This window comes from Pongo abelii, chromosome X (genome assembly GCF_028885655.2).
Source record: "Pongo abelii isolate AG06213 chromosome X, NHGRI_mPonAbe1-v2.0_pri, whole genome shotgun sequence".
NCBI lineage: Eukaryota > Metazoa > Chordata > Mammalia > Primates > Hominidae > Pongo > Pongo abelii.
The window spans coordinates 106,854,058-106,870,391 of NC_072008.2; the positions used below are offsets into that span (position 1 = coordinate 106,854,058).

Below are 16,334 nucleotides of genomic sequence, written 5' to 3' on the forward strand. Positions count from 1 at the left end.
AAACAAAGGGAATATAGGATATCAATAAAGAATGAAGGAATGATGTTGCCAAGTATCCCAGGAAGGTTCAGAAGGATATGGACAAGAAAAGTTTCTTTTAGAATTGACAATACAGAGGTTTTGGCTTCCTTTGTGAGTAGTTCCAGTGGAACAACTTCTAGTTGTTAAGGTGGAATATGGAAATATATTCAGGGGAGGTAGAAGTCAGATTGTGTGGGTTGAGGAGTGAGTGAAAAGTCAAGTCAAGACAGTGAGTATAGAATATGTTTCAAAATGTTTGACCAATAAAAAGTTGTAGAGAGAGCTGTAGGGGGACTGGGAACCAGGGGAAGTTGTTTGTTTGTTTGGCCTCTAAAATGAGAGAAACGTGAGTGTGTTTATAGATGAGTCGAAGGAGCCAGTGGAGAAGAGGGAGAAGTTGAAAATGGAGAAAAGATTGGGAACAATTGATGGTACAAGGTTCCAGAAGAAATATGAAGGTATTGGTTTAAAACTAGGTAGTGAGATTTACTTGAATGGGTGGTTAGGAATTGGGAGGCACCATTTATCCTCTAAGACTGGGGAGAGGATGCATGGATAGGTGGATATATAGATATATTTGTAAAGTTAGAAGGGCAAAACATTAAAGTACTTTGTGCCTAAGAATGTTAAATTTCTCAAAATAAGAAGCATGATTTAGAGAACAGAATTAAGTAGGACACTCCAGGAGGGTGTTAGCTGCTTAGGACAGCCAGGGAGAAAAAAGAGCTGGTTAAAGACAAGTAAAAGGATTATTGAGCATCATTAAGGGCCCAGCAGAAGTTGGCGATCATCAATTTGGAATGACGCCAATCTTTGCAGTTGTGTGTTTTCTTCCACTTAGATGTTGGAGAAGAGAAAGCAAATTATGAGATTGAATCAGTTTGGGTTTTGCTGGTTGAATGGGGTACAAGAGAGTTGTGATCAGCTGTGTGGTCTAGTCTAGATAGGAAAATAAGGCCAGGAGAAGGCTGATAAACCTGAAAAAGGAGGTTAAAAATTAAGGAATTGGCTGGGTGCGGTGGCTCAGGCCTGTAATCCCAGCACTTTGGGAGGCTGAGGTGGGCGGATCACTTGAGGTCAGGAGTTCGAGACCAGCCTGGGCAACGTGGTGAAACCCCATCTCTACTAAAAATACAAAAATTAGCTGGGCGTGCCCGTAATCCCAACTACTCAGGAGGCTGAGGCAGGAGAATCGCTTGAACCCGGGAGGTGGAGGTTGCAGTGAGCTGAGATTGCACCACTGCACTCCAGCCTGGGCAACAGAACAAGATTCCATCTCAAAAAAAAAATTTTTTTTTAATTTAAAAAAGGAATTAAGGGATTGAATATCTCTGATGTTGAAAAATGAGTAGCTATAGTTGGAGTTAAGTCTGTGAGAAAGCTGGAATAGGAAGTTATAACAAAGAAAAAAATAATAGATTTTGGTGTGGTTCAGTTCAGGTTATGACAGAATCTAGTGTGTGGCTATGGGAGTGGGTAACTAAGGTGGAGTGAAGGTGAAGGTTATTTGATTCAAAGTCAAGGAACTGTGAAGCTGAAATGTTGGGATCATTTGCATGGACACTGGTGTAACTGAGGTATTGATGACAGGACATGATGCAGAGTTCTAAGGTCCTCAGTGAATCTGGATAAGATTCCAAGTGATAGCAGAGATATGAGAAGATAAAAAAATAGAGGGTAGTGTAGCTGGATAGTATGAACAAAGGAGAAAGGGTTTTTTACACAAGGAAGGAGGAATAATGGTTTCGAAATAGGGTTGAAGATACCTTTTGTGTTGTGTTCAGAAAAGCAAGGGATAGTCAGACTCATGAGAAAAACTGACTGTAGCAAAATGCAATCAAATATTTAGCCTAACAAATTCAGCTTTTAGCAGTAGTTTGTCTAATGAGGTTCTTTCTGTAGCTCACAAATTATTTGTAAACAATCTTAAGGCAATTTTTTTTTCCATGGCACTTGATTAAATAGAAGATCCATTTGATTTTTGTATATTATGGTTTTTTTTTCTTGGTGGAGTCTTGCTCTGTTGCCCAGGCTGGAGTGCAGTGGCGTGATCTTGGCTTACTGCAACCTCCGCCTAGTGGGTTCAAGCGATTCTCTTGCCTCAGCCTCCCCAGTAGCTGGGATTACAGGCGCCCACCACCACACTCGGCTAATGTTTTGTATTTTTTAGTAGAGATGGGGTTTCACCACGTTGGCCAGGCTGGTCACAAACTCCTGACCTCAGGTGATCCATCCACCTGCCTTGGCCTACCAGAGTGCTGGGATTATAGGCATGAGCCACTGTGCCCGGCCTGTATATTATCCTTTAAATTAAATCTGATTTCCTTCTTAAAGTAGGATTTATTTCTGATTTTATATTTACCTTCTCAAAGAAGGGGCTTATATTCTGTTCCACATTAGCAGTGGGAAGCTTAGTATAGGGCACTGCTTCCTTCTAGTTGTTAAGGTGGGATAGATATGGAAATGTATTCAGAGGAAACAGTGTCCTGGTTTGGTGGTGAAGGAGAGCTAGGATATGATTAAGGTAAGAAGATAGAGAAAGCATACTTTGTAGAATATGAAGGTGTATGTTTAGGTTACCACAGAACAGAGGTTCTGGATACTGCAGTTGAGAGATTTGGAAAGGATAGGATCAATGAAAGAGGACAAGAAGCATAGAGACAAGGAATAATAAGTGACTAAAGGGGCTTACATATTGGGAGGTGACTAAGGGTAACAGGAATGTGAAATATGGTAGAATTAGCTAAACATTAGTTTCCGAGGCCTGTAGTAACTAGTTATTGCCTTGTTATTGTATAGCTTGATTACCCAGCTTAGTCTAATAAATGAATAGTATTTTTAAAGTCTATTAAAATATTTTCACATTTTTAGTGCGTTTTGTTTGGGCCTGGTCAGTTATGCCTATCAGCAAGCAACTTATTTTCACTGAAGAATTTTGCATGGGAAAGGCCCCACAAATCCACACTAATGTTGTTATATTTGTTTTAAGAGTGTTAATTTTTCAATATCTGTCCTTACTGATTTATCATTTTCCATAGAGTTGCAAACATAGTGGACATAAAAAATCAGAATACATAATTAACATTGCATAATAATTTTCATGTTTCCACATAGTCGACATAATGTTGTTAATAGTGGCACTGTAGTCCTTAGTACCATAATTTATTTAATAATTTATTATTATTTCTCTCTCTTTTTTTAGAGACAGGATCTTGTTCTCTTGCCCAGGCTGGAGTGCAGTGGCATGGTCATAGCTCACTGTAACCTTGAACTCCTGGGCTCAAGGGATTCTCCCACCTCAGCCTCCCAAGTAGCTGAAACTACAGGCATGTGCCACCAAACCTGGCTAATTTTTAAAGTTTTTGTAGAGACAAGGTCTCACTATGTTGCCCAGGCTGGTCTCGAATTTCTGGCTTCAAATGATCCTTTCACCTCAGCCTCCCAAAATGTTGGGATTACAGGCGTGAGCCACTATACCTGGCCTCTATTATTTATTTCTAATTTGTTTCTTTTGTCGGAATAGATAACAGCCTCGAGCATCTTCATGATATAGATTTTTTTCTTAAACTCTTCCCTTGGCATACATTTATAGGAGTGAGATTACTGGGTGAAAAGTAAGGTGCTGTTCCTTAGCTAATGGGATGTACACTGCAAGTTCTTGGAAAGAAGGAGGATGCAGTGGATGGAGTGCTTAAATAACAAGAGTCTAACAGCCATGGGAAAAGAATTGGGGTTTGGGAGATGATACTAGAATAAGGGAGACTAGCTAGGAGGATAAAATGACCTCAAAGGTATGAAGGCCTGGTCTTCACAGTTATAGTGGAATTGGGAAGGAAATGAATAAGTAAGACATTTTGAAGGAAAAAACATTGATAGAATATGGTGACTGAAGATAAAGTGTAAAGGATGCAAGATGACTTGAAGCTTTCCAACTTGAGATAGTAAATGAACTAGGGATATTTTGCCTGGAGGAAAAAAGGCTAAGATGACTTGAAGCTTTCCAACTTGAGATAGTAAATGAACTAGGGATATTTTGCCTGGAGGAAAAAAGGCTAAGATTTTCTGGTTCCCTTCCAATATTTGAAGGATTGTCACATGAAAGGAGATCTCTGTATGGCTTCAAGAAACAGAGGTAGATATAGGGCAGTATCTCGTAACAGGTAGAGCAGACTCATGACGGAATAAAGGACTTTCAGAGGTGATATATTTCTTGACAGTGGAGTAGGTCAGGCAGAGGTTTAATGGCTGTCTATTCAGGATATTTATGTAGAAAAGGTTCACATGTAGGGTAGAGCTGTGTTTCTCAACCTTGTTTGTTTGTGTTTTTTCTATTTTTTTTAGACGGAGTCTTGCTGTGTTGCCAGGCTGGAGTGCAGTGGCGCGATCTCGGCTCATTGCAACCTCCGCCTCCCGGGTTGAAGCAATTCTCCTGTCTCAGCCTCCCAAGTAGCTGGGAGTACAGGCGCGTGCCACCACACCCAGCTAATTTTTTTGGTATTTTTAGTAGAGACAGGGTTTCGCCATGTTAGCCAGGATGGTCTCAATCTCCTGACATCATTATGAGACCGCCTTGGCCTTCCAAAGTGCTGGGATTACAGGCGTGAGCCACCGTGCCCGGCTCAACTTTGTTTTTAAAAAGAGAAAACCGGCCGTAGGGCGGTGGCTTATGCCTGTAATCCCAGTACTTTGGGAGACCGAGGCGGGTGGATCATTTGAGGTCAGGCGTTCGAGACCAGCCTGGCCAACATGGTGAAACTCCGTCTCTACTAAAAATACAAAAATTAGCCGGGTAGCAGTAGCGCGCACCTGTAATCCCAGCTACTAAAGAGGATGAGGCCAGAGAATCGCTTGAGCCTGGGAGGCAGAGGTTGCAGTGAGCTGAGATCACGCCACTGCACTCCAGTTTGGGTGATGGAGTGAAATCCTGTCTCAAAAAAATAAAAAGACAAAACCTGTGTCCCCTTATCGTCATGAACATAAAAACCTCATACCTTTTTTTTTATTTTTTTTTAAAGATAGAGTTTTGCTCCTGTTGCCCAGGCTGGAGTGCAATGGCAGGATCTCCGCTCACTGCAACCTCTGCCTCCTGTGTTCAAGTGATTCTCCTGCCTCAGCCTCCCGAGTAGCTGAGATTACAGGTGCCCGCCACCATGCCTGGCTACTTTTTGTATTTTTAGTAGAGATGGCATTTCACCATGTTGGCCAGGCTGGTCTCGAACTCCTGGCTTCAAGTGATCCGCCCGCCTCGGCCTCCCGAAGTTCTGGGATTACAAGTGTGGGCCACTGCAACTGGCCCCTCATACCTTTCTTTAATGTGGTGACAGGGGTAGGGTAGGTGGGGAATTAAAGATTTTTTTTTTTTTTTTTTGATACGGAGTTTCACTCTGTCGCCAGGATAGAGTGCAGTGGTGTGATCTCGGCTCACTGCAACCTGTGACTCCCTGGTTCAAGCGATTCTCCTGCCTCAGCCTCCTGAGTAGCTGGGATTACAGACATGCCCAGCTAATTTTTGTATTTTTAGTAGAGATGGGGTTTCTGCATGTTGGCCAGGATAGTCTTGATCTTCTGACCTTGTGATTCGCCTGCCTCAGCCTCACAAAGTGCTGGGATTACAGGTGTGAGCCACCACGCCCAGCCAAGATTTTTTTTTTCCTGAGATTGGATCTCATTCTGTAGCTCAGGCTGGTGTGCAGTGGTGCGATCTTGGCTCACTGCAACCTCTGCTTCCTGAGCTGAAGTGATTCTCCCGGCTCAGCCTCCTGAGTAGCTGGGACTACAGGCACGTGCCACCATGCTTGGCTAATTTTTACATTTTTAGTAGAGACAGGGTTTTGCCATGTTGCCCAGGCTGGTCTCGAACTCCTGGACTCAAGGGATCTGCCCACCTCAGCCTCCCAAAGTGCTAGGATTACAGGCGTGAGCCACTGTGCACGGCCAAGATTTTTGTTTTCTATTTTTTTTTTTTTTTTTTTTTTAGTTTTAGTAGAGGCGGGGTTTCACCATGTTGGCCAGGCTTGTTTTGAACTCCTGACCTCAGGTGATCCACCCACCTCGGCCTCCAAAAGTGCTGGGATTACAGACGTGAGCCACCGCACCCGGCCTATTTTTTTTTTTTTTTGAGACAGTGTCTCGTTCTGTCGGCCAGGCTGTAGTGCAGTGGCATGATCTTGGCTCACTGCAAATTCCGCCTCCCAGGCTCAAGCAATTCTCCTGCTTCTCAGCCTCCCGAGTCGCTGGGATTACAGGCACGTGCCACCATGCCTGGCTAATTTTTGTATTTTTAGTAGAGATGGGGTTTCACCATGCTGGCCAGGCTGATCTCGAACTCCTGACCTCAGGTAATCTGCCCTTCTCGGCCTCCCAAAGTGCTGGGTTTACAGGCGTGAACCACCACGCCCGGCCAAGATTTTTGTTTTCTAAATATAACATTGTATATACTTACTGTGTACCCACAAAAATTAAAAATAAAATATTAAAAAAATGATAATATAACATTGTAATGTTGAATATCTTCAAATGATAAAATTCCTTGGTTGACACCAAAGTAGACTATTGTCTTAGATGATTCCAGAGTTGCTTTCAACTAGAACATACTTCTAACCTGAATGTGAGTTGTCAAAAAGTACATTAATTGAACTGTTCTCTGAAGTAGCAGTGAGCACTTTATTACTGGAAACACTCAAATAATTAGTAGACCATTATGTAGTAAGAATTTTTAAGAAAGGTTTGCTGTATTAGATTTTGGGATGATATGGATCGCTTTCAAATTTATAGATATTACGGTTTATCATCATAAATGCCCCGTATGAATTTATGTCATCATTGTATGTTTTTTTTGAGACACAGTCTCACTCTGTCACCCAGGCTGGAGTGCAGTGGCACGATCTTGGCTCACTGCAAGCTCCTTCTCCTGGGTTCACATCATTCTCCTGCCTCAGCCTCCCAAGTAGCTGGGACTACAGGCGCCCGCCACCACGCCTGGCTAATTTTTTTTGTATTTTTAGTAGAGACGGGGTTTCACCATGTTAGCCAGGATGGTCTCGATTTTCTGACTTTCTGATCCGCCTGCCTCAGCCTCCCAAAGTGCTGGGATTACAGGCGTGAGCCACCGCGCCCGGCCCATCATTGTATGTTTTTGTATGTGATTGAGGCTTGGGAAATCAAGGCAAGGCCTGAGAAAAGAAAGACTAGAATTGCTTTTTTTTTCAAAGTCACAGAAGATAAGATAAATTTTTATGACCATCAAAAAGGTGGCAAATTGTAATTGTAGACTACAAGGTAGAAAGGGAGAGGAATTCATATCTGTAGCAACTTCAAAAGTTCTCTGAGGGGAGATGATAAAGATGCTGTTTTTATTTGATGATGTAGTAGTTGTTATAAATTGATGTAATTTAGAGAAAAGTCTGTTCTAGGCTAATAAGTTAGGCAGTCCTGTTGAAGTATGTTTCTTGTAGAGAAAATGGCAAAATAAACTTGTACTTGGCATTCGTCTGTCTTCTGGAGACTAATCATGTTGTAGAAGCAGCTGTTAGGTTCAAAATTGGATGTGGTCATCTCCATGGTCCTTTTCATCTCTAAGCCTCTGTTAGTTCTGAACACTGTTATGTCTGAATGATTTCATGAATCTTTTTTCATTTTGTCCCCCTCAGTGTAGTGTTCTTCAGAGTCTGAAAGAGCTGTTGCAGAATTGGCTGTTGTGGCTTTCTATGGACATTCACATGAAACCTGTTACAAACAGTCCTCTGTGAGTTATCTAACAGTCTTCCACAAGAGACGATCTGTATACAAATGTTTGCATATGTTTAATAGTGTGGCATAAAACCTAATTTTTTCATGTAAATGCTTAGTAGTACTTTTTTGGAAGACTTTTTTGTGACTTTTCACTCTTCTTCCCCCACAATCCTGAAAGGAAGGCTAATTCTCTAAGTTCCTATTGTTAAATCAGAAAGCAACCCTTATCTGCTAAATGACTTCTTTCAAGAGTTAATATAACAAAACACTAGAGAGATGAGATTAGAATTTGCAACTTTGACTTCCATTCAGTTTAACTCATTTTATAAAATATATTCTTATATTTAAAGCCAATTTTCATGATGGCTAGAAAAATCTCTAACGTAATTTTGCGTACAACTTTGTTTTTCTGTTTCTGTGCTGTATTTTGGTTATATGTGTTAATTTATCTTAACTTTGGAGTTTAAAATAAGAGCCCTAAATTTTTGTTAAATGTGTGCTTTACCTTCAAAGTAAAAGTAAAAGACTAAATTTCAAGGAACTGCATAATCAGGTTGTTTTGACTCTTTCTACCTAAAATCTTTGCCTTCTCCTACATATATATATATATATATATATATATATATATATATTTTTTTTTTTTTTTTTTTTTTTTTGAGACAGAGTCTTATTCTGTCACCCAGGCTGGAGTGCAGTAGCGCAATATCGGCTCACCTCAACCTCCACCTCCCAGCTTCAAATGATTCTTCTGCCTCAGCCTCCCAAGTAGCTGGGATTACAGGCATGTGCCACCATATCCAGCTAAGTAGAGATGGGGTTTATTTAGTAGAGATGGGGTTCCGCCATGCTGGCCAGGATGGTCTCGATCTCTTGACCTCGTAATCTGCCCGCCTCAGTTTTCCAAAGTGCTGGGATTACAGGTGTGAGCCACTGCGCCTGGCCAAGAACCACTATTATAAAGAAATTCCACTTAAACATTTAATCTCTTCTACCTAAATTACATTAAGAACAGTACGTTTGAAATTACCTCCACCTGCCCCCCCACCACCTTTTTTGTTGAGACAGGGTCTTGCTCTGTCTCCCAGGAGTACAGTGACGCAGTCTTTGCTCACTGCAGCCTCGACCTCCCAGGCTCAAGCAATCCTCCCACCTCAGCCCCTGAGTAGCTCTGACCACAAGCATGCACCACCATGCTTGGCTAATTTTATTTTTTGTAGAGACAAGGTCTCACTGTGTTGTCCAGGTTGGTCTTGAACTTCTAGGCTCAAGCTATCCTCCTGCCTTGGCCTTCCAAAATATTGGGATCACAGGCGTAAGCCACCACATCCAGTCCGAAATTCCTCTCTTTTACTTGTGGTTCTCCCTAACCTGCATTCCCTTCTGTGGGCTGCTGAGCCTGGACCCATATTTGTTCATTCTCTATTCCCTGGATCAGCAAGAGATTTAACAAAATAGTATGTTTGCATCTATAATCTTTGGCCAACTTGCAGTGTAAGTCTCTGGTACCCCTGAAATAGCTGCCTTACAATTTCTGTATTATCTTTTCAAAAATCTTAGGATTCCTCTTTTATTAGTGTCATAAGTTAAGGCAGACAATTTAAAAAGGAATTCTGTTTTCTAAAATTCTTATATAAATGGTGATACATGTGGATAATTTTGCTTGCCATATCAATATTTGGCATTGTATAGTATAGCTCAAGTTTTCAATAATTCTTTTTATTAAGTAAGTATAGGTATAATGCCCTATTTTTATCATGTGACCATATGCCATATCACTGTCAAAAAGGGAGTAAATTGTAGTTATATATCATAAAAAGAGAAGGGTAGAAAACTTCTCAACAGTGGTTCTCGAAGGGGGCCATTTCTGGTTGTCACGGTGACTGGGAAGAGGTTGCAACCATCATTTAGTATGTGGGAGATGGGGATGCTCAATGTGCTTCAGTAGGTGGGAAGTAGGAGGCAGTCCTGAACAGTGAATTGTTTCATCCAAAATGCCGATAGTGTCTTGTGGAGAAACACTTCAAAAGAGGCTGTTCTGAGCAATTGTCATTGTTTCAAATTATTTCAGACACAGTTGCCAAGTGCTACCAAAAATCATAGTTAGGATACAGTTATGCCTGTAATCCCAGCACTTTGAGAGGCCGAGGCCAGTGGATCACTTGAGGTCAGGAGTTCCAGACCAGCCTGGCCAACATGGTGAAACCTTGTCTCTAGTAAAAATACAAAAGTTAGCTGGGTGTGGTGGTGCACACCTGTAATCCCAGCTACTCAGGAGGCTGAGGCACGAGAATTGCTTGAATCTGGGAGAAGGAGATTGCAGTGAGCTGAGATTGCGCCACTGCACTCCAGCCTGGGCGACAGAGTGAGACTCCATCTCAAAAAAAAAAAAAAAGATATAGTTTTGCAAATAGCCAGCTGGCTATGTGTAGATGCTCGCCTATTTGAATGGTCTCCTGATCCTTCCTTGATTGCCTTGGCACTGAACTATCATGGTGGTGGGCAGTAGTAGAGTCATCATCATCTCTGAAACTCTAAGATTATTCATGTTCTTTTCCTTATGCATAACCATTGTTGACTACCTAGATAGGAGGGCAAAGCTATGAATTCAAATTTGTAAGTCTTTTCCTAATCCATTTAACATTGGATTGAAGGACAGGGGTGAGTAGATGGATGGACTGAACTAATATCCATATGTGCTGTAAGAGACTCCATTCATTGATCCAGGGAGAATATAAAATAGCCAGATCTGTTTTTTGCTAGAAGAATAAAAGATGCCAAAAATTTTGCTAATTCCCTTTTAGGGTTGAATTGAATTCAAGTGAAAAAATATATATATATATATTTTGAGATGGAGTCTCACTCTGTCGCCCAGGCCAGGCTGGAGTGCAATAGCACGATCTTGGCTCACTGCAACCTCCACCTCCTGGGTTCAAGGGATTCTCCTGCCTCAGCCTCCCAAGTAACGGATTACAGGCATGCACCACCACACCTGGCTAATTTTTGTATTTTTAGTAGAGATGGGGTTTCGCCATGTTGGCCAGGCTGGTCTTTAACTCTCGACCTCAAGTGATCCGCCTGCCTCAGCCTCCCAAAGTGCTGGGATTACAGACGTGAGCCACTGCCCCCCGCCAAATTCAAGAGAAAATATGTTTAATAGCATTTTAGCTCAGGAATTCAGGCAAAACTGAGTTTTGATTTGTGTACTATAGGTTTCCTTCGATCTGTGTTGCAATGTTACTAACAGTATAGGAAATGATTCCCGAAGTCATTTTAATGTTTATTCCTTTAAATCACTTTTGATTTGGTTGGGATAAATTAGTTCTCATTTTTTCTAGTTTACTGTATCATTTTGTCCATTTTCACATTTTATCCTGAATATTTTCTTTTTTTTTTTGAGACAGGGTCTTGCTCTGTTGCTCAGGCTGGAGTGCAGTGGCATGATCTTGGCTCACTGCAACCTCCACCTCCCGAAGCGACTCTCCTGCCCCAGCTTCCCAAGCAGCTGAGATTATATGCACCCACCATCATACCCGGCTAATTTTTGTATTTTTAGTAGAGACAGGGTTTCACCATGTTGGCCAGGCTGGTCTCGGACTCCTGACCTCAAGTGATCTGACTGCCCTGGCCTCCCAAAGTGCTGGGATTACAGGTGTGAGCCACTGCACCTGGCCTGAATTTTTTTTTTTTTTTGAAACAGTCTTGCTCTGTCACTCAGGCTAGAGTGCGGTGGTACACTCTCGCTCACTGCAACCTTTGCCTCACAGGCTCAAGTGATCCTCCCACCTCAGCGTCTTGAGTAGCTGGAACTATAGGCATGTGCCACCACCACACTTAATTTTTGTATTTTTTGTAAAGACGAGCTTTTGCCATGTTGCCCAGGATGGTCTCAAACTCCTGGATTCAAGAGAGCCCCCCACCTTCGCCTCCCTAAGTGCTGGAATTACAGGTGTGAGCCACTCTGCCCGGCCCTGAATTTTTCATGTCACTTTTATGTGAACTTTTTTTCCCACTTAACTTTTAATGGAATACCTATTTTTTAATGGTTTTTATATATCTCACTTGAGAATTTTCGTATCTGCTTGGAGCTTAATACTTTATTTCTCTGGTATTTACTAGTAGAGTCTGATTGCTTAGAATGTTCTATGAATTCATCTTAATGCTTCCCTGGAGGGCTAAGTGTAGTTTCATGGTTAATCACTGTGATTTTTTAAAAAGTGAATTATACGTTGGAGCACTGATAGTTTTTAAAATCTTCATTTTGCTTTATATTATTATAAAACATTTTGCTTTATATTATTCAGCTTTAGCTTGGAAATTGTGAACACTATTGCTACTCTGTATCTGAATGTTATGGTTTCTTATTGCAGAGAGACAACTTTGGGTGGATCCATGAACTCTGTGTCTAAACTGATCCACTATGTAGGGTGGCTATCCACTACTGCAATGCGCTTGGAGAGCAACAGTACTTTCTTGCTGCACTTTATTTTGGATTTCTATGAGAAGGTAGTACACATTACATTTTCCCCATTTGGATTTATGTGAAGGCTATCCACTTTATTGGCTTATTATTTAAATTTCATGCACAACCATTAAGGTGGGCTATGATCTTATTAGCATCATTAAAATAACCTCACATTTTGAAGTTCATGATTATTTTCTCGCCAGAATAACTGACTTTCATAAACAAAGTGGAAAAACAATTGCTTTTATTTAGGGCCAGGTACCACTACATTGACCTGTGTTAATACTGGCCCTAGAGAGAAGTCTATTGTTAGCATTATTTTTTGTTCATCCCATTCCCAACTCCTGGCAGAAACCAAAAATATCTTGTTGTTTCTTCAGATCTCCATTTCTACCTTTCAACTGCCTTACTTCTCTTGCTACCTAGTACCCTTTTATTATTTTATAGTATATGACCTGGACAGAACCATAGGTTGGTGCAAAAGTAATTGCAGTTTTTGCCATTGAAAACAATAGCAAAAACCGCAATTACTTTTGCACCAATTTAATATTATCCATGAAGTATCCATTATAGTCTCACTTTTCCCAGCTTCCTCTCTTTACTAATACCTAGTTGTCTTGTGTTATGCATTAGAAGCATGCTCCTTTGTTTTCTAGGTTGACAGCTAACTCATATGATAAGTAAGTATTATGGGACTTAAGGAGAAAGAAATACCTCCTTAATCTACCCTGTCCCCCTAACTTTAAGACCTTTCCCCCCAAAAAATGAAAGATTTGAGTAATGGCCTTCTGGAAATAATCCTCTATAGTGTGGTTGATGTTTGGTGAAGTATATTTTAAGCCAGCTTGTAGTTACTTGTTTATTTAGGAGTCAGGCATGTCCAAAGCTAATGTTATATTATTGCTTATCTTATACTGATGATTCTTTGGGTGAACTTAGTTGAGGAGTTCTGGGGAATACTCTGTATACTGATGTTATCATTCTTCCTCCAAGGTGTGTGACATATATATAAATTATAACCTTCCATTAGTGGTATTGTTTCCTCCTGGGATCTTCTATTCTGCACTCCTCAGCCTGGATGCCAGCATCCTGAACCAGCTGTGTTTTATTATGCACAGGTACAAAGCCTTTTTACCATTTTATGAAACAGTGTATTATAATTCTCTCTTCCTCTTTCAGCTATAATACAATAAATATTCCTACTCGTCTTCTGCCAGGGCCTCTGGAAATAAGAAATGTGGCTTGCTTTTGGACATGACATTCCGATATGGGGCCATGGTAGCTGTGTTGTTTTTAAATCCTCCACTGCTGTGGCTACAGAATAAAAAAAATTCATAGTTAAGCACTTGTTGTGCAATGGTACTGTTGCACTAAGCATTGTTCATTCTAATTGCTGTGTCTTCAGGAAAAATTAGTCATTTGGTGATAATTGCTTTAAGTGTTTGTAGCTTCTCTGGTAAAAATGACATTTTCTGGGAGATAAGGAGAGCTATTGCCAATTATGTGAAACTGTAAGTATTATTTCTGGTCTCCTCTAATTCTTTCACTTGTGGACTGAAATTACTTTCTTCAGTCCATAAGTATAGACTTTTTTTTTTTGAGACAGAGTTTTGCTCTTATCACCCTGGAGTGCAGTGACATGATCTCAGCTCACTGCAACCTCTGCCTCCTGGGTTCAAGTGATTCTCCCCCCTCAGCCTCCCGAGTAGCTGGGATTACAGGCGCCTGCCACCACGCCTGGCTAATTTTTTTTATTTTTAGTAGAGATGGGGTTTCACCATGTTGGCCAGGCTAGTCTCGAACTCCTGACCTCAGGTGATCCACCCACCTCGGCCTCCCAAAGTGCTGGGATTACAGGTGTGAGCTACCATGCTCAGCTTAGTGTAGACCTTGTTGGCATAACTTGTAGGACTATGTCAAGGTTAAAATGTTTAAAAACTAATTAGTTGTTAATAGTTCTCAGACAAGAATTTCCCTTTTATCCTATCTGCTGCACCTTTTTTTTTTACATTAGGAAAACATGTTCTATATCAGTGACTGACTGCTTTTGAGCCTCTATTAATTTTTTTTTATTATTTTACTTTAAGTTCTGGGATACATGTGCAGAACGTGCAGGTTTGTTACATAGGTATACATGTGCCATGGTGGTTTGCTGCACGCATCAACCCATCATCTAGGTTTTAAGACCTGCATGCATTAGGTATTTGTCTCAATGCTCTTCCTCCCCTTGCCCCCCGACCCCCAACAGGCCCCAGTGTGTGATGTTCTCCTCCCTGTGTCCATGTGTTCTCATTGTTCAACTCCCATTTATGAGTGAGAACTCTATTACATTTTTAATAGTGAAACATTGAAAGCATTTTTCATTGCTTATTTTTTATTTAGTCAAGTACACATCTTAAGTGTACAACTTATTGAGCCTCTATTTTCACTTGAGGAGAATGTATCACAAAAGGATAAAATCCTTAACTAGACAACTGGATATTTGTGTATGTGCACATTTGCATATATTTACATTTAAAATGTATGTTTTTTTTTTAATTTTACCATTTCAAAAGCATTATATTCAAAGGCATGTTAAATGTTTCATTCTGTTTGTTTTTTCTGTTAGGTATCGTAAAAATTTGACTGCCGCAAAGAAAAATGAGTTGGTACAAAAGGTATGAATGAGAAAACTCTGTGTTAAATCACTGTTGTTTAAAAATTAAGTCTAGATATGTATGACCTGATGGGAGTAAGAAGGAAAGGGAGAATAGGTGATAGTGACAATTTTTTATTTCTTTCCCATTAGACAAAATCAGAGTTCAATTTCAGCAGCAAGACTTATCAAGAATTTAATCACTATTTGACATCAATGGTTGGTTGCCTGTGGACGTCCAAACCCTTTGGGAAAGGAATATATATTGACCCTGAAATCCTAGAAAAAACTGGAGTGGCTGAATATAAAAACAGTTTAAATGTAGTCCATCATCCTTCTTTCTTGAGTTACGCTGTTTCCTTTTTGCTACAGGTAAGGGTATTTAAAGAATTTTTAGATTTTGTATAGTAATACTGTGGTGGCAGAAATAGGAAATGCCATAAATTTAATGTGTCTGAATTGTAAGACATGTGTTTAGTAATTTTTTTTAAGTAACAACTAAATTTTGGGCATTGTGCTAGGCTCAGGGATTCCAGTTAATTTAAGTAAGTTTCTGTCCTCTAAGAGAGCTTGAGCTTGTAACAGAGACAGACTTGTAAACAAATTACTATAATACAGTGTGGCAAAATGAGAAAAGATTCAGTTGTAAGAAAGATGGAGGAGTGATTAGTCCAGTCCTGCCTGGGTAGAGGTGGTGCCATGTAAGGAAAGGCTTCATAGATGTGGAAGCTCTCATAAAATCCTTCTAGACAAGATAGAAAATGTAGGCTAGTTAATAATACAATTAGAGTTAGAGTCTTAGTCAAAGACTGCTGATTTAATGGATTGATATCAATATGCAGGCAGGTGGAGGAGGGTTTATGTTTGTGTGTGTCCTTTCAGGACTTCATTCTTAGCCCTGTCACTTTCAACATTATGTGTGTGTGACATGGAGAAGAACTCAAATGGTAGTATCTGAAATGCATGGATGAGACAACAGGGTGGAGTTACAAATACCCTGAAAGAATTTGGACTCAGGATTCCCTTAACAGACGAGAACATTGAGAAATCTAACAAAATGAAAAAAAAGTGTGCAGGGTGGGGGAGATATTCATTGAATAAATTTTAATATACGTATACAATGAACCAGGCACTATAGTGAATAAGACACTCTGAGTGTTGTCCTCAGAGAGCTTAACATCTAGTCAGGGAGGCAGTCATTAAACAGACATCTTAGAAAAAACAATAAGTGATGTAACAGGGGAAAGTACAGAGGATGATGAAAAAATATAAAGGGGTGCTAAGTTCAGGATTTGCAGAAATGATGCTGATTGGAATTTTGAAGCACGAACATGAGCTTGTCAAGATAGGAGCAGAGTTTGAGGAAAAGTACAAAGATGCAGAGCAAAGATAGAACAGAAGTCAGCAAACTTTTCTTGTAGAGGGCCAGATTGTAAATATTTTAGATTTTACAGGCCACGTGATCTGTGTCAAGAGTATTCAACT

General features: G+C 40.4%; 1 protein-coding gene across 16 annotated transcripts in view; it reads left to right on the forward strand.

Moving 5' to 3' along the window:
* The window catches only part of CENPI (centromere protein I), a 68,908-nt gene that overhangs the window by 38,199 nt on the left and 14,375 nt on the right, over positions 1-16,334 (forward strand). For all 16 annotated transcript variants that reach the window (XM_009235049.3, XM_009235050.3, XM_054544844.2 and 13 more), the window contains 5 exons: positions 7,671-7,765; positions 12,120-12,255; positions 13,208-13,332; positions 14,823-14,871; positions 15,003-15,221. In XM_009235049.3, coding sequence (XP_009233324.1) covers positions 7,671-7,765; positions 12,120-12,255; positions 13,208-13,332; positions 14,823-14,871; positions 15,003-15,221 — 624 coding nt within the window. The remainder of the gene's footprint in view (positions 1-7,670; positions 7,766-12,119; positions 12,256-13,207; positions 13,333-14,822; positions 14,872-15,002; positions 15,222-16,334) is intronic.